The sequence below is a fragment of the Cygnus atratus genome, chromosome 2, assembly GCF_013377495.2.
Source record: "Cygnus atratus isolate AKBS03 ecotype Queensland, Australia chromosome 2, CAtr_DNAZoo_HiC_assembly, whole genome shotgun sequence".
NCBI lineage: Eukaryota > Metazoa > Chordata > Aves > Anseriformes > Anatidae > Cygnus > Cygnus atratus.
Window position 1 is genome coordinate 52,691,172 of NC_066363.1, and position 18,265 is coordinate 52,709,436.

The window sequence follows — 18,265 nt, forward strand, 5'->3', positions numbered from 1 at the left end:
AGGGCCCTGCAAAGATCACAGATGTGGATCTGTTTCTCACAGAGAAGCCTGACAGGCAGTCATTGCCTCCTCCCTCCCACACCCATACCAGTCCCATGGTTTCCACTGAACTCCAGTGGAGAGAAGCTCAGGGTAGCTTCCAGGGCTCTGGAAATCACAGGCATGCTCTTTGAAACCACATGAGTTATTTGAAGTTAGAACGGAAAGTACAGCCCAGTTCTAAGTTTCCCTAAAGAAAAATCCCAGCCAGGGAAAGTTTAGAAGTGAAATGGTTTCTCCTCCCTCAGCAAAGGGAGTTTCAGTTTTTGTTTTTCGTGTGTTGCTCTCTAGCTTCACATGTTTTTCTTTGGAACAGCAGCTGAGCTCAGAAACACTTTTGGAGGAAAAGGGCTGTTTTGCTTGAAGCTGTGCCTGTCCTAGAGGGAAAAACCATGTGTTTTAAAAGTCCTAACTCCTGTATTTTAGCAGAGAAATAATGTAGTTTAACATCACCTTGGCAAGTGCATGTGGCATGTACATTTCCCAGATCAAACCGAACCTTGCCCCTTTATTCTTCCCTGTTATTGTAATTCTGTGTGGGCACATTTGTGACCTCAGATTTAAGCATGCCACAGACCCTCTAGACTACATCTGGTCAGGTCATTTTCAGAAAGATTACCCTGGGCTGACCCACAGCAGGGGCGGTAGCTCGCTGTGGTTTGCTCAGCATGGGTTTCCCCACAGTGGAAGGGGAGGTAGAGGAGGTTTTTGCCTCTAGCTTGGTTTGTGAAGGGTAAACATGCAGCTCTGCAGGACTGACAGAACGAGGCACTTGGGTGAAAGCTGAGTGCCCTTCTCAGAGGTAGGCTTGAGGTGACTAACTCATGGGGGCAGAAGAGCCATTATTTTAGTGAAGGACAGATGTGAAATATGGAGCCCTCTTCTCTCCAAGATTTTCTTTAGCAAAAAAATCCCACCCCTCACTTCTGTCTTCTCCTCAAGGGCTCTAGTGTTTCACACAGGAGAAAGCAGCAAGGGCTCAGGATTTTCTCTCCCTCTAGAGAGATACACCGGGATTTACATTTCATTTGTACCTATCTTGTGGACTGAGGTCCTTGAAACTGGGAAACACTAACAGAAGAATAAAGCTCAGAGCCTGTTATATTTACCACGTTGCCCTATGAAGACAGAAGCCTTAAAAATAAGTAGGCTGCTTCAGCAGTGAGGCCCCCAGTGAGATTGCTGTCTGACTTCACTCACAGAGCAGACTGGAGTTTCCCAAAGCATTACCCACCCATGGAACTCACCAGTCTGAGATGGACTTCTGCAAGCTGAGGACATCTCAAACACACATTTCCTCACAAAGCTTTCTGGAGGTGATTTTGCTTTAGGATGCCCAGCCTGATGTGTCTTCCAGGAACCTGGTTTTCAAAGGGGGCTGACCATACATTGTCCACCCATCAAATCTAATCAAAAAGCTTGTAAATGACTACTCGCCACCTTGGTGTCAGTAGCCTAAAGATAGCAGCCAGAACTATTTTCCAAAAATAACACGTCAGCAGCTTTCAGAGTTTCACGATTTGTAAATGCTTCTGCGATCAACCTCAGACTTCCTCAAAAATTCTCCAGGGGGAAACAGCTCTTACAGATCACAAGGAAAGGACTTTTTTTTTTTTTTTTTCTTTCTTTCAGATATCAAGAGGGGATATCCAAACAGTTCCTCTGCTGGAAGCTGCCTGTTTTTCTTTTCATAAGGAAATTTTTCAGTATATAAGTTGGAATTATGTCACTCTAGCTGCCCCTGTTTGTTTTTACGGTGACAGAATACACTGGAAAAGATGCTTCTGCTAAATCATGAGTACCTACGTGAATGCTGTAAGCTCCCGATTAGCCCTAAGAGTCGAGTCACAGTGCCCTCCTGGTGTTATGAGCTGAGGGTTTACATGTGGTTTCAGAAATGCCACCACATATGGCCAACCTTTACACAAACACTCTCCTGTTAGACACACATAAAAAAGGCTGAGAGGGGATTTCAGGAGGCTGGCATTTCACCAGTCAAGAGGGAGGTTCTTCCAGTGCCAATTTTTGGTGCCTTTCACGCCGACACACAGCACCCCATGATCAACAATATCTCTGTTGAGATCAACGCAGGAGGGGGGGAAATAATAATAAAAGGGAGGGGAGGTGCTACCAGTGCAGGCGGTTAGAGAAATGGGAGGGACCCGACTGATGTGATGGGAGGAGCACTGGCTCCTACACGTAGGGATTTTCCCTGTGACATGGGGCACCTCGAGATAAGTTCTGTGGGGGATTCCCCAGCCCGTCTCCAGAAATATCACTCTCGAAGCAGTAGCAGTTTCACTCTGCTCTCACAGTCCATCCTGTGAAGAGGCACAGTGCTGCTGCTCTCTAATTTGAAGCAACAAAAGCCATGCCTACAGCAGCCTACGCTCTGCTCATCACCCTGTGCAATGGTAAGTGGGGAGCATCACACTTTTCATCATGTTTTTTCTTCTTTTTTTCCACACTTATTCTGTGGGGTTATGTGTTGGGACGACGGGAAGCATTACATAGGCAATCACTTTTAAATGCAATGTGTACCTGTGCTTTGCAGTGTGGTGCTTGGTCCATGGGGCTGCTGTAGCTGGCCCAGATGTTGCTGTGAGATGTGCTGAAGAAGCGCTGCTGCCCTGTAAAGTTCTTCAGGACTCCTTGATCACCTACCAGACAGTGTCTTGGTACAAAGTAAGAAAAATCCTAAGTTACTTGAGCGGTCTGCTTCGCTTTCCTACCTGATACTGGCTTCTCTTGTACAAAATGGGTTATTTTATGAAGTGGCATCCTCCTGTCAGTGCAGCAGAGATAAGGCAGCAATGAGAGCATTTGAGCTGATCACGGGGAACAGGAGTTTTCCATGTCATTGTAGACAGACTGAGAGTGATCCTTGAATTGCTCCTGGCCTGCTTTTCTATCTAACTATTGCTAGCCTGCAGGGATCAGAATTCAGGGGATGTCCCATGTACAGCCTGCCAAATACGACTCCAAAGAGGAGTCTTTCCAGGATTTTTCTTGAAACCTTACAACATTATTGATATTGTCGCTTGGTTAATCTTCCCCCAAACAGGAGATTATTTTTTCTTTGCAATGGAAGAACTAAACAAATAACTGCATTTCTTTAGAGAGATTTAGCTAGTTGGTATGGACATAATGGAAGAAAATGCAGAACGTAGACAGACAGCAAGAAATTCTCAGTTATCCGCTTGTAGTCACAAAGTAAAAGTCACATCTCAGCTGCCCTGGCTCAGAATCTCCATCTCCAATGCACGAGTACCCTGCTTGCCATTTATTTGTGGGAGAGCTACAAGGATCCATCGGCTAATGAGCAGAAAGCACTGTTTACCAATTTCAAGATGAAATTTCAAACTAATTTGTCCACTGGTTGAACAAGCGGTAGCTGACTTGCTGCACAGCACTGTGTGCTTGCATCTCAGTGCATAGTTTCAGTTTACAGTGTGCCAAATTAGCATGCAAAAAGGATAGCTTTGCTGTGCCCCATTCCTCACTCCCAGCCATGCATTCCTGCTGCTTACTGTGGGCTAGCCCTGGTGGTCCTCTGGTTGCCCGCTAATCCAGCTCGCTGTTGATTGTTGTAATAGTGGAAGATCTATTTGGGAATTTAAAATGTTGTAGTTACAGAGTTAAGTTATTTTCCCATCTGATGGGAGAGCAGTGGAAGGGAGGAAGGGGGAAATTATCCCCTCCCCCCCCAGTAAATAAATAAGCTCTGTCATTAGGTGGGGATTCTGTGGCTGCAACTTGCAATGCACCTGAATTTCAGTGTTGTTACAACAATAAGCAGCAGCCTAACAACTAGATGATACCTGCAACCCAAAGGTGCCTACCTCTGTCAGATCTGTTACAAACAAGTGTTGATGAGCCCCTCAGCAACTGCAGCATCTACCGTCTCCTTTTTCCAAGATGCTGGGTTCAATGCAGGTGAGGGACATAGAGGAGGGGATCTTTGGTTGAAAATCACTGTGGAAGCTGGGGCAGATGTCAATTTATTCTTGCTTGCCTTCTGCTTCAAAGTCTGGGTAAGGATGTGTATTTTCCATACCTCTCTGCTTGCCCCAGTTTGGCTGTGTGCTGTTGTCCCCATCCCAGACTTCACAAGGAGGTTAGAGGAAAGACAGGGTTTGACTATGCTACCCAACACAGAATTAATCTTTTATTTAAAAAACAACGACTGAAGGAATAATCAATAAACACCACATTTACCCCCAAAGGGCTAATTAAAAGGTAATTCTGACAAATAGTACGAAATTTCAGACTGTAAAGTTCAAACAGCTGTTAAGGTAAATCTTTTGTATGAGGTCACTTTGAACTGTGCAGTAAATGCAAGCAATTAACCTTTGCTCCTGCTGCTTTAAAAAAATTATGGTGACAGCATTACGGTGCTGCACATGCAGCTGTTTGCACAGGGTGAATACGTGGTGAAAAAAAAACACTTTTTCCCCACTGGCACCTATGCACGCTCCAATCAATTCAGAGATACTTTTAAATAGCTTTATATGGTATGCTTAAAAAAAAAAAAGAACAACAAACTGCCATTTTAAAGTACCTGCTTTTTCAGTTCTGTGTGAAGGAGTTAATACTCTGGTGTCAAAATCCGGCTGAAAGTAAAAAGGAAGCTTTACATTTAACAGTTCCTTTGCTGTTGCTAACACCACGTACTGCAAATAGGCATGTATGTTTAACCTGTCAAACGCCCAGTATTCTTGGAGCCAGCAGGATTATTTGTAGGCACAAAATCAAGCGTGTGAGTAATCCTGTGCAGAATTAGGATCAAAGTCAGTCAAGCTCAGACAAAATGATTGTTACTTCGAAATATTTAAAGTAAGCATGCCTAGCGCACCGAGAAGGTAGAGAACCCAGTCCTCCTCCTCCTTCTCCTCCAGCCTGCTGCAGGTCTCACCCCATTCACTAAGTGGCCTTGAGAAAATTAGTGAGAAACTTCTCATAACAATGGTGCCCACCAAGGGTGGCCCATTCTTAGGGGCATGGAGCAACCCGTGTGCCATAAAACTATCAGCATTGCAGACATTTGCCAACTGAGAAATGAAAACTAGGGCATTTTTGCATAAGCACACAGGCATTGGCAATTGCATGTGGAAATACTGGTTTGAATGTCTATGGCCCATCTATGAAACAAGAATCTGGGCAATGAAACTTTAGCTAGCTTTCTGCCTCACAGGGCTATTGGAAACTGAACAGTTTCTCTTTGTATAGTACATTGAAAATGAGAACCACTTCATAAAAATATGTAATTATCACTTTATATCCAGTTCGAAAATCAAGTTGAAACACACAAATGAAGTCCCAGTGGATATTTAGCTATGTTGCTCATGTAATACTCAGAACAGTCTTAATTTAAAACATTTAGAGGAAGAGGATAGAAGGCTGTACTACAGTGGAGAGAAGTCTGTTAACTTTATAACACTTCTCCGAAAAATATAAAATTGTGGCAGAGTTAGAGGGGGAAGTCATATTACAAAATGGAAAGAAACTTTATAGATGCTTAACATTAATCTCACCTTCCTTCAAAGGAAATTACTTTTGCAAAAATGTGCATAGTTATTATCTATTAGCATAGGTAAATAGTTGCTAAATTACTTCAGTCTATTTTGTAACATACCCAAAGAAACACAGTCAAACTCAGACATCCATCCAGCTTCAAGTGGCTCCTACATGTTCATGATTTAGGCAGGAAGAGAGCAGTGGAAGTGATTTCATGACCAAAACATTTCTGTTGCCTGACTTGAGCTACGGCATCCTACACAATAGAAAGGCTGTTTGCATGAGTCAGAGGGCTTTTCCAGAAGGGCTGGCTAATGCGGCACATGCAGTTCCTTCACTGCTGCTTTGGGTTTGGGTTTGTTTTGTTGTTGTTGTTTTCCTCTAAAGCACAGGCAGAATTCACTCACATGCACCCAAAACTTATATCAATTTTAGAGAAAAAAAACTTTTTTTCCTTCAAATTTGACACTCATATCTCTACATGACACCATATAGGAACCATATGGATGCACCTTCAGCGCTAATCAAATGTGAAAGTGCTTTTGTGCTGCAAAATGTACCTATTAAGTGGTTTCAGCTCAGTTGCAATTCATTATATGTTGGCTATCAGGCATTGCCAGAATTCTAGATATTTTACTTTCAGAAAATAAATTCCTTCTGGCTGCATATAGAGTTTTTAGATCTCTTTAGCAGTCAGAAATTTCAACTTGGCCTTTATTCATGGTAAATTTTAAACAAAACCATTTTTACAATCATCCCACCCTCAGAAAAAAAAAAAAAAAAAAGATTTCTGTTAATACATTCCACCTTTAAACTTACATCAGTTTTGGGCCTGGACCACTTTGCTTCAAATAAAAATTTGCTTTTATGGGAAAAGTGGATTGTATTGGCAGTTTGATTTACCTGGGAGCCAAATAGCCACCTTAATCTGGGAAAAGTGTGATGAGAAAAGGTGTTTAATGAGAGCAGAGACATGAATTGACTTAAAAACAGCTTGCTTTCACACATACATGTTAAAATTAAGTTTTAATTGATTAGTTGGGTGCAAGTGCTACAGCATGGGTGAACTGCCTTTGTTTAGTGGCAAATCTTGGAGGCATTATTCTACTTATTTCTCAGAATTCATCCAGTCAGAAAACAGAAATATATCAGCTCAGCAGTATTTTCAGTCATACCTATCCCATTTTAATATCCACAGTATCACCACTCTTAACCAATACTTTCCAGGCCAGGAGAAACTTACAGGAATCAGTCAACTGGCTAGAGAATACATGTAAGAAAATCATAACCTCTTTAGACCAAATGTTTCCAAGCTTTTGGGAAGTGGAAAATCTTTCCGTTAAACTCACAAAAATAAGCCAACTAGAGAAGGCTTCTCAGTTCCGTGTCCAGTTGTGTTTTGAATAAGTCCAAGGATGGAGACTCCAAAACCTGTGCCAGTTCCACCACCCTTACAGTAAAAAATGGCTTTCTTATGTTGAAGTTGAATGTCCTGAGATTCAATTTATGCCCATTGCCTCTTGTCCTGTCATTGAAGGCCACTGAGAAGATTCTGGCTCTGGTTTCTTTATCCTCCCCTCTCCCCCTCAAGGGGTATTGATACATAGCAGGATGCCTCAAACCTTGTCTCCTCCGGGTTGAACAGTCCCCACTCTCTCAGCTTCAGTTTGTACATCAGATACTCCAAGTCCTTAATTAACTTTGAGGCCCTTTGCTGAACCTGCTCCAGCATGTCCTAGGGTGGCCCAGGAGGCTGTTCGCCTTCTTTGCCACAAGGGCTCATCACTGGCTCCTGGTCACCTTGGTGGCCACCAGGACTCTCAGGTCTTAATTCTGGTCCCTGCTTGCTTCCGGCCCCTGTGTATGTGACAAAAACAAAACAAAAGAAAAACCCCACATAAACTTGCATTTCTTTTTCTCTGTTTAATGTTCTCAATGCAAATAAACAGAGTGATAGTGCCTGCCTACAGGTCCTCGCTTCCCAGCGAAACTTGTGCTTCAGTTGTCGCCAGCAGCCAACGTGATTTTGAGACTCTTTCAATGCAAATAGGTTCAGTAGTGTTCCTGTGGGCCCCCACATGTCTCATGATTTGCCTTTTGGATTTTGGTAAAGCCACTAACAGCGAAGGTGGCAGCAGGAAAAGACTAACTCCCCTTCCTCCTGCTGGAGGTGGTGAGCAGGGGGAGGCAGCGTGCTGCGGCTTGCTCGCCAGCACAGCAGAAGGAAAACGAAACACAGACATAGGCAGAAAGCATTTTGTCACTGATTAAAGGAGGGGATGGTCCCTACACAAATGGATTGCTGTCACCAACAGCATTCGCTTTGATCCCTCTGAGCCCGTGGGGAATGAATCGGGTGAAACCCCTAGAAATTACCTCCAGCTGTTCCTTCACCTGGAGGAGACTTGGCATGAATTGGTGCTGGGTGTTCATAGGGACCTGAGCTGGGAAATGATCTGTCTGTAATTTACAAGTAATTTACAGGGGGTGGCAAACACAGTGACATTTTTGTAATTTTAATTTGGTTTGGGGAAAAAGTAAGCTTGAATAGAGCAAGACGCAGACTGCTGAATGCTTCTAGAACTTCCTTTTAAATGATTGAGCCATCCTGTGCAAACTTGCTCAGATGTTTCCTTTCTACTTGTGGAATTTAAAAGGGGAGGGCTTGATGCTTTTTGATGAGATAGCAGGAGATGAGACTGAAATGGAGAAAAGCTTGGTTCAAGTGTCAGAGCAAGGATTGCTGTGACCTTTGAGTAGGGACGGATGCGCTGCATGTAGAGGCTGGGAAGATGCCACCAGATGTCTCTGTAGCCTCAGAAATGTAAGGGAGGCTGCAGGGCACATGGTCAACACCAGGCCTGCTTGCCTTTGCTCCCCACTAAAGTGGAGATTTAATGGAGAACAAGCAGCACACAAACCCAGAATTAAACCTGTACTCATGAACCCCTCCTCCTCCATCCCGATGGCAAAGGTTTGTGAACATCCCCATCCAGGTCACTCCTGATTTCTCCCCAAGTGAGGGAGCCAGATTAGGCCACACAGTAACTCTGTCTTCTATTTTGGGGAAAGGCATGTAGTTCACGCAGCCCTGAGAACGGTGCTTTGCCTTACACAGAGGGAATCCTTCTGGCTTGCCTGTCCCCATGGTGCTGTCACAGTACTTGTGACTGTAATTATGCTTAAACCGAGCTCCTCAAAAAGCTTTGGAGGTAATAATCAAATCTCAGTGCCCCCATAAAAATAAGGAAGATAAATAATATACCAAAATCTCACTGGGAGTAAGTGCACGGTCAGGCGTAGGATATGTGGACTTTGTTTACCTGTCCCTTATACCAGCAGTGGTGATTACAATTGCATACAGAAAGATCAAAGTGTTTTCTGATTCCCAAGTCTCAGCCACAAGAAATCACTGTGTCATTTACCACCCAGGACAGCAATTATTTAAGCTATCAGTGATTTTTTTTTTTAATAAAACAAAAAAAGAAAACAAACCAACAAACAAAAACCCAGGGCAGCCAGGCTGGTTCTCCTTATTGCCCTATGGGCAGTTTTATATTTCAGTGAGGAAGGGGATGGTAAAGGAAGTGAGAGTGGTGAAAATTAGATCTGAGGGAGGTCAACTCTATCCACTTAACTGCTATTGACCCACTTGTAACCAGAGCTGAACCCAGCCCATGCACTAGGATTGCTCTGGCTGCGGCTCTGACAATGTGCAGGGCCTGAAGATATTTCAGTCCCTGTAACAAAATGAAGTCCTGACAGCCTGAAAACCACCATAGGTACTGCTTGTCTCTTAGCTGCTTGGGGTTGAGCATAATAAGAAATAGAAGCTGGCGTAAATTTACGGGGGGATTAAGAGGAAGAAGGTACTTTCTTCCCTCTTGCTGTATATAGTGTGGAAAGTCCCAGGGAATTACTGCTCCTTGTTTCAGTTGATGTGCTTAAAAAAAAAAAAAAAAAAACACAAAACTTTCTGAGAAAGAACCTTAACAATCAGGAAAATCTTGTGCTTTTGTCCAATTCCCCAGTTCCTGAAAAGTTCCCCAACTTGTAGCTTATTTTACACCACTTTTGGTTTTCAAAGAACAAAAAAATATGACAGAGCATCAGGCCCATATTTCTCTCCAGATTCCCAAGTATGCTTTCCTCGTGCAAACACAAGAAAGAGAAACCAGACACTCCTAGCCTTGTGTTAATTTTAATAACTTGCAGTGTAACAGTTATACCCTGATGCAGTAGCTATACTGGCAGTAAGTAAGCACTGACATGCAACCCAAAAATATGTCTATTAAAATAAAATAATAAATAATAATAAAAAAGCTTTGGCTTAACGTTAGTTATAGGTTTGGCTGAAAAGCTGAGCCTTGGACTGTATGAGCTAGCTCTGGCTCTGCCGGTCCACAGAAAGCCTGAATTCATTACCAGGAAACCTTCACAGAGGGCAGGCTGCCTCAAATCCCAGGGAGCAGCATCAATGAATAAGAATGGACACGGGCTAATTCAAACCCTTCTCCCATCTTTCAAATCAAGTTAGGGATTCCTCTCTACTTTGTGGTTCCCAGCCAATTGTCATTTTCAGTGCATCCTACCGCCCTGCAGTACAAGCTGTTCTGGGAATACGCTTCATTCCTCCAGCAGCCTCTCAGCAACGCCAAGGAATGTAGCTCTTCTGGTTACAATTAAGAAATTCAACATACAAATGCTCCCAAAGCACACCAAAAACCTGCTTGTGACCTTCACGCAACTGCATCCAAAGGAGTCAAAGCAATTTGTGCTCTGTGGTTCCAACAAAGAGCTGAGGGGAGAGGAGCACTCCCACCCCTCTGGAGAGGTGCCGTGGTTTCAGGGGCCAGGGTCACAAAAGCCAGTGTAAGGCAACGCAAACCCCAGGCCTGCACTCCCTGCCACGCTCTCCTGGAGAAGCCTGGTCCCTAAAGCCACCGCTCACAGCTGGGTAGGCAGCCTCCTTCTGCTGCAGCTCCCTCCCTGTGGGCTGTCCTTCCCTCCTGGAACCATTCTGGGGCCTCTGCTCAGAGTCTTTGAGAGCAAGTTTCTACCACTGCCTTTCACCACGTTGCTTCTCGGCCAGCATTTTGTCCAAGTGAGGCAGATTAAGAATAGTTCTGCAAGCGTTCTTAAGCACTCACTTTCTTAAATGCAGTGTTTATTTAAGAAAAAAAAAAATCAAATACTTTTTGGTTGGAATGTGAATGTATTGAATGCTTTTGAGCTTCTTTCCCGACCTCGCTTCAGCCTCTGCATTTTCAGTCATAAGCCAGCTTTAAAACCCTTTCTCCTAAAGCTCGGGATGATGTGGTTGCCCAAGACAAGAAACATATTTGTGTTTTCCAGATGGCTGGAGATGGTGACGGAGTAGCGTGGAAAATCCTTGATGTGGAATCTCATTATCCGAAAGGACTTGGAGGGTCCCTGGAGCTCACCAATGACACCTTTTCGCTGAGGATCAGAAACGCTACCAGCCAAAACAGTGGCACATACAAATGCACTTGGGGGGAACAGGGAGGAGAACACAATCTAAGTGGCACCGTCACACTAAAAGTAACAGGTATAGTTACGGTTCTTGACTGATTCATAGTCTGCGTGGTGTTTCACAAAGACAATGGTTCAAAAATATTTTACAGACACCAGAACAGTGTAACACCTTATTTTACATTTTAGGTTGCCCTGGAATAGAAGACGAAAAACTGAAAAAATATAAAGCTGAGCTTTTCATGCTGACTTGCCTCGGGATTTTTTACTTGCTGCTCATCTTTTTTACCTGTGTAAGTAATTCTCTTTGTCACAAATGTACCAACCAACCCAAACCACCAGAAATGCCCTGCTTGTTTTCTCTGCTCGCACCACCTTAACAAAGCCAGCCAGAAGTTGGCCATCATACTTAATTTATGACCATATCCTTTAAATACTCACACAGTATTTTCGAGGCTAGACAGAAACTCAGGTGCACAAGTAACACAGGATGGAGTCCCAAAGAGATAAAACATTTCACTCCACCCTGAGCTAACTTAAAACAGACAGTTATTTTCCTGTACCCTGCTGCTCATTTCTGCTTCCAGTTACTCCAAGCGCAAGTTGTTCTCTAGTTTAAGAGCTAAGAGTTCAACAGCCTTTCTGGTTTGGTACTTGGGAGCAGAATTTGCACAGACAGAGGCACAGATGTCCGGGATCCTCTCCCCACCTATGACACTGCTTTGTGTGACAACCTAGTGAACAAATTCAAGTCCACCTATTTTTTGCTTCAGCTCCTACACCTAAAATAGTGACAATCCCATGTCAGATGGGCATTTTTTAATCAAGTTCTTTGTTCTTAAACTTTTATTTAAGATCTTTCAGGGAGAATTAATCTGGAATTTAAATTAACGTTACAAGCAAAGGCAACCATTAATAGTTCAGCAAAGCATGCCATCCATTTCCTTAGATTCACTTGGCAAAAAGCTGATGAGTGTACTGAACAGAAAAGCACCAGTGTAGAATCATCAGAGGAATACATTGCAACATAAATACCCATTCCTTCTCTGAGGAAGTTTTATCTCTACCCTTAGGTCTTACTGGTAGTTCTGGAGAAGGTTAGGAGAAGATGGATTATGGAATGCTAGCTCACAGAAGCAAACCCATGCCCTGTCTGTGATAACAGGGAAGTCCCCCCATTGTGCACAAAGCCCGACAGGCCTGCGGTTTCTGACTTAGGGGCATCATGTGCCTCGGGTTTCAGTGCAGTGCAAAGACTAGCTACATCTCTAAACAATGGGCTTGTTCTGCCTTCCCCTTCTTCTGGAATTGCTATGAGATGGAGTTACAGGTAGGCGTTATTAAAAGCAAAACAACACCAACATTTTGGGAGGCCAAATTTAACTTTTGTTGCCTATTTCATATTTGTCTTATTGTTTTGTTCATCAGCAGATGAATCATAACTGTTGATTGGAGAATATCTAATTAGCTGCAGCTAAATGTAGCTTTTCATGTACCTTCAGGGAGCAATTAAATTTATGCCTGTCTCCTTTTTAGATTGACAATCCTGCCAGTAATTTGTGCCATTCAGACTAAAGTTTGACAAGATAAATCTTGTAGGAATTTGTTAGGATGAAAGTATGAAAGCAAGGATATCACTCAGAAAAAGACAGATGCCTCAGTTCTGCTCAGTGTCCTGAAAGAATTTCAGATCTCTAAAGAAATCTTCCATTCCCATAGATAAAAAAATGTCCAGTTTTAGTGGTGCCATTAAAAAAAAAAAAAGCAGAGCCATATCAGAAGATAAGCATTCTGATGGGATTACCCGTAACTTACTCTTGGGTGAGAGTCCATTCTCAGGTATCAACATAGCTTTCATCAATGTTTAATATTGCTCTGTTCTCACAAAGGAGCTTCATTATTTAAAACATCTGTTAAGTTCTTACAGGTTGCCTTGTCCTCCCTGTGCCTGATCTCCACTAAATTCAAAAGTGGCATTAAGTTTAAGATTGGTAGCAGGACTCGGGCTTCACCTTGACAACTTGATGAAAATACTTTGGAGACAGGCCTGTATTGAGGACAGGTGCAAACACACAATGCAAAACCTATTCGTTTAAAAATATGAATTAAATAAAAATTGCCCTCTGTGACTAAGGGTTTTGCCCTATAAAGCTCACTCACTGCACAAGAAACTACAGCTTTTCTTTATAGCGGGTGCTTCTGTTGACAAATAAATTTAAAAGGTGTAATGAGCTATGGTTAGCAAGGAGAAAAAGCAAATTTTTTGAACTTTGAAAATTTTGTGTTTCACAGGAACTCTAAATTTTAAGCTTTCTTTTCTGATTTTTGTTCTAGACATGCCTAAGAAAAGAGAGTATGTCTCCCAGTTATAAGAACAGCAAAGATGAGAAACACATGCTCACCCTCATCAACGTACAAGAAATGAAAACTTTCCAGGTTTTAAACGGTGACAGCATATGCAAAAACGGGGTTACTTCAAGCTCTGTCTAAGTTGATGTTGTTGATGGCACCGTGGACTCATCAGTAAAATATGACGTGAGATGGGTAGCTGGGTGGTACGGAGAGGAGAGAAACAATGACGTACGGCCTCTTCAGGACTGCCTGATGGTACGGGTAACCCATCAGTTATGTGCTTGTGCTGGACAAGCCTTCAAAAAGCACTGGTATGCACTACAGTAACTTTTGGTGCTAGGTGGCTAACAAATGCCATTACAGCTACTCAATGGTATCATGATGCTGTTAAAGAAGCTGGTATCAACATTTCTCACTCTGCCATGCAGCCCTCTTGTTCTGAGCAAGATGGACTACTCCTGTGATATGAGGACCAGGTTGTAGGGACACCATGGCAGTGCAAAGCCTGGGTATTAGGCCTGCCAGTGAACTAATAGTCCTGCAAAGGCAAACACTGCAGCTGCTGCAGTATTTTCAGAAAAGCTAAGTGTGCAGGGCTTTCTCTGTTCCGCACTACGAGACTGATCCTGGGAGGAGTTCCTTTACTGCAAATGAGATGCGACTTGTACGACATTCAACTGTGGTGAAGAGGTAGCTTCGTGCTGTTGTCCTGGATGATTCAAATCAACATGCATTTTTAAATCTTGGAGTGACAGACAGGCTGAAGCATAGGAAGGGAGAAAATATTCTAGGAATCTTTTTGGACTGAGAGGAACTTTTTATCTCTGCAAGAGCAGGGATGCACTTGCATAATGGGTCCATCAGTCATTTCCTAGAGACATCTCTAGATAGGTTAATCCATAGGGAGCTTCAAGAAGACCGTTAACCTTAAGGAAACAAAAATAAGAGGGACGCAGCATGTGATGTTCAGGATACACAAAGACAACTTACTTTGTGGTTTATAAAATAAGAAGCCAAATACATGAAATGAAGCCTATGTCAGTCAAATTACACCAGTGGTGACCAAATTCACGGCTTGGAGGAAATCAACCATGAGTATCTTTGGGATGATTTGGGTCAGCCACGAGACACAGGAAGAGAAGATGGGGCAAATGAACTCCAGATTTTGGTACTGATAGTGTGTAGTTTATGTGAAACAAGGCTATGAGAGAAGCTGAACTCAGACACGCAATATAAGGGAGAGGAGACTTAATCTTTTGGGCTGAGGAGGACAAGAGACATTTTGGAGACTGAAATCAAGTAACCCTACTTCCTGTGCTGCCAGTGCAGAAGGCCAAGCAAGAAGGATCAAGAGTGACAGTGGGTGTTTATGCCACCACATGAGAATTTGTGCCAAAACATCAGAATTTGCAGACACATGAGAACACAATACCTTCTACAAAACAAACCAACCAAGAAAACAAAAACCCTTTGAAAGCTAAACTGCAGCTCTGGGATTTTTTTTTTTATTGCAGTTTGGAATTCCTGGCTGCGACAAAGAGGCTCTTTCTATAATATTTCAACTAACTTGGAAGTGTTGATAGGAGGAAAGCACCGTGCATCACTAAGTAGCTTCTCTGTGAGAGGGGTAGATGTCTACGTTGATGGAGTCCAAGGAGCTCCTGACCAGAAGAATGGTTACAAGGGATATGCAATTTACTTAGGGCATGGTGAATTAATGTCACATTTGCTTTTTTATAATCAATTTTTACATATAAATGTGTGTAACATACTTGAAATAAAAATTCAGAGGTAACCTACCATTTGTTTTTCTGTGCACCACATATGGCAAATAATCCCAGCAATACTCCGTATCAATTGCATTTTATTTTACAACCAACTTAATTACATCAAATAATGTAGACGCCTGATCCAGCCTCTTCTGTGGGAGATGGCATGCATGTGTGAATAATTGATTAAGCAATGGATAATTTTATGCATTTCTAAGGAATTAAGATCATTTGAATTTTCCTCAAAATTTCACTTTCTTTCAAAAGTACATTCAAAAACACCTGTCCCCTTCTGACAGGCAAGACATTAGGACTGTGTTCACTTTTTAACATGGGTCACCATCATGGATGACCTGCACGTTTAGATGGCAATAATACGAGCTGAATTGTGGATGTGTAATAATCCCCTAACTAATGTAGGTAATTCATGATTCTCCATGTGGCCAGAAATGCATAATGCCTGACAACCAGCTTTTTTACTCTTTTTTTTTTCTTTTTATTTATTTATTTATTTTTAGGACAGTGGACAAGGGGAAAGAAGAGGTAATTCACTTGAAAGGGGCTGATAATAGTTGTTTCAGCAGCAAAGGCTGAAACACTTTTAAAATTATTTCTACAGATGTATAAATAGGATCAGATCAGATAGGACTGAATGAAAAATGAGACTTTGTGTAAACAACTATGCCCCCCCTCTTTTTTTTTTTTTCCTGAGCCAAACTGTCTGCAATACAGAAGATTGGGCCTGAGGCTAAACACTGGGAGTCAAATTTCAGACTCAGAAGTTTCAGGCTGGTTGATTCTGGAGATTTGCTGTAGGCCCAGCTGTGCTGAAGAAGTGATTATGTTCAAGGCCACTTAAATGTGTTAAAAGAGTTTAGAAAGAATAAGCAGTGATAAAGCCTTATGCTTGACTGAATCACAGAGCTGGAAAGAAACAGGCAGCTTCCTAAAGTGGTGAAGGTGCCTGGACATCTGGGATGTAAAGAAACTGTTAACGAATGTAAATGAAACAATGAATGTAAAGAAACTAATAAAACTATTAATAATGAGAACCAGACACCTGAAAGATAAAAGCTAGTATATTAGAGGGGCTTCAGCACTAACACACACACACACACACAAAAACCCAAATGCCATGCCTTGGCTGACAGTCTTACAGAGTCAGCTACACATTTCTCAGCATTCTGTCTCAGAAGAGATGTTCTTTTCCTTGTAATGTGGACCTGTGAAGCTAAATAGCCTATTTCAAACTTACTGCCCCAGCTAGCCCAGCACACACAGGCATGAGCACATGCACATATTTTTCAGACTTTTAACACCCCAGTATGGCACATCTGTCTGTTGCACAATCTAGAGGCTGTTTTGATTATACAAAATAATTGCTTTCTTGGACAGAAACATTTGTTTTCTTCACCACCACTCTTCTTATTGATGTCTTTAGTTTTGTAGATACTATATTAACATACGTGCATGCTAGAACCATTCTTTGTACTACTTTCTTACAATACTCTTTAGATCAGGAAAATATCTTCAGTTGATCTCAATAAACCCATGAGGTGGGAAATGCCATGATCTTTGTTTTTATAAATAAAAGCTAAAAACACCTGGAAATCAGAATGCTTACGAAGCTCTGAAGCACCCTGGGTCAGAATCCAGAAGCAATCTGAGATTGCTTGACTCTCCTGTGAGTGCCTTAGCCACAGAAGCTTTCTTGTTAATATTTCTTCCTGGTTTTATACATTTTTCATTGATTTTATTATTCCCCACCCCCACCCCATAACCTGTATTTTTGTATTGTTTTGTCCAAAGGTGAACCATCTGCATTCAAAGATAACAATAATCATTATGCGTAAAATTACACATACCAAGCTAGTTTGTATGCCTGTGATTAAGGAATATGTAGAGAAACAGTGCACCACATGGGGAAATTTGCCCAAAGAGAAATTGCATCAGTCGCACACTGAACCTAAATGAATATACAAAATGCCAATGAGGGAAAGCTAAAGGACGTAATCCACAAAACGCTGGGTATAAGAATTATAGCCCTTAGCTAAGCCTGATTTGTGTGGCTGGCACTTACACAGCAGATAACCTAGGCTGACAGTGACCTTGAGCACTGCCACATTATTATTTGTGGTGAAGGCTGCACAGTTTTCCACCTATTTCTCCTGAGCAGGAGCTACAAGTGGGCTTGTGCTCAACCACGTGTGCCAAAGCAGTCCTTGGTACATGCCTGTGAACAGTACAGACAGCATGGCGCTTTCTACATCTGAATGTCTCTGTCCCTCCTTTTTTTTCCTGAGACAGCTTTGGAGAGCATGAAGATCATCTCCCTGGTGCCCATGGTCCCCCTGCTTCCCCATCCCAGCGCGGAGCTGAGCAGCACAGCTGCACAGGCAGGGTCTTGCTCCAAGTCTATTGAGCAGCCGAGGGTGTTCAGTGACCTTCCCAACCAACATGGCTGCACTTTGGGACCTGTGATTGATTTTTGTCATCCCTATACATGAAGACAACAACTCTACATCGTGCTACAGCTATGTAGTTAAAGGTAAAGTGAAGGTGCTTTCCCCCACATCTCCTTTTTAAGTGAGCATCAGCAAAACCCTAACTCTTAGTTATTTGTAGAACAGCCTACTGGGGAGGTTAAAGAGTTACAAACAAATGCAATATCAAGGTTTTTTGGTTAACGGTCTGTTCCCTCTCATTTCCCTGCCAAGACCTGTGTTTGCAGTTCTCAGCTTTTCGCTGACTACAGCTGATATTATTTCTGTGTAAGGCTGTGGGAAGAGTGCTGCTGGACCTCCAGAGCAGTCACGTAAATCCTGAAAAATCCACCAAGGGAATGGGTGGTGGCGAGCCTGACACGGGTTGCTGCAAGGAGTGGTGGGTCTTCTGAAGACTGCATCTTACGTCCAAGCCCTGCAAGTCTTCCCACCCTTTGATGGAGAAAGCCAAGATAGATGTGCATCTTTCATGCCATAAGTGGATGTCCTCTGCTGATTTTAAGCCTTCACTCTATTACAATGCTTCCAGACAGATGTTACAGACAGTGCAAAATAAAACAAGTAGCCCACGGACAAGATTGAAGGCGAGGG

The 18,265-nt window shown here is 42.6% G+C and overlaps 1 protein-coding gene across 1 annotated transcript; it reads left to right on the top strand.

The window, feature by feature from the left end:
• Positions 1–2,176: 2,176 nt before the first annotated feature.
• Positions 2,177–15,202, top strand: CD83 (CD83 molecule). The gene is made up of 5 exons (XM_035549642.2): positions 2,177–2,453; positions 2,594–2,724; positions 10,912–11,125; positions 11,239–11,342; positions 13,384–15,202. The coding sequence occupies exons 1-5, from the start codon at positions 2,411–2,413 to the stop codon at positions 13,537–13,539; spliced, it is 648 nt and encodes a 215-aa protein (XP_035405535.1). The 5' UTR covers positions 2,177–2,410; the 3' UTR covers positions 13,540–15,202.
• Positions 15,203–18,265: the final 3,063 nt, after the last annotated feature.

Coding starts and splice junctions, on each gene's coding strand:
- CD83 (XM_035549642.2), top strand. CDS start 2,411: ATGCCTACAGCAGCCTACGCTCTGCTCATCACCCTGTGCAATG. Junction 2,725..10,911: donor AGACAGTGTCTTGGTACAAA/GTAAGAAAAATC, acceptor TGTGTTTTCCAG/ATGGCTGGAGATGGTGACGG. Junction 11,343..13,383: donor TGCTCATCTTTTTTACCTGT/GTAAGTAATTCT, acceptor TTTTTGTTCTAG/ACATGCCTAAGAAAAGAGAG.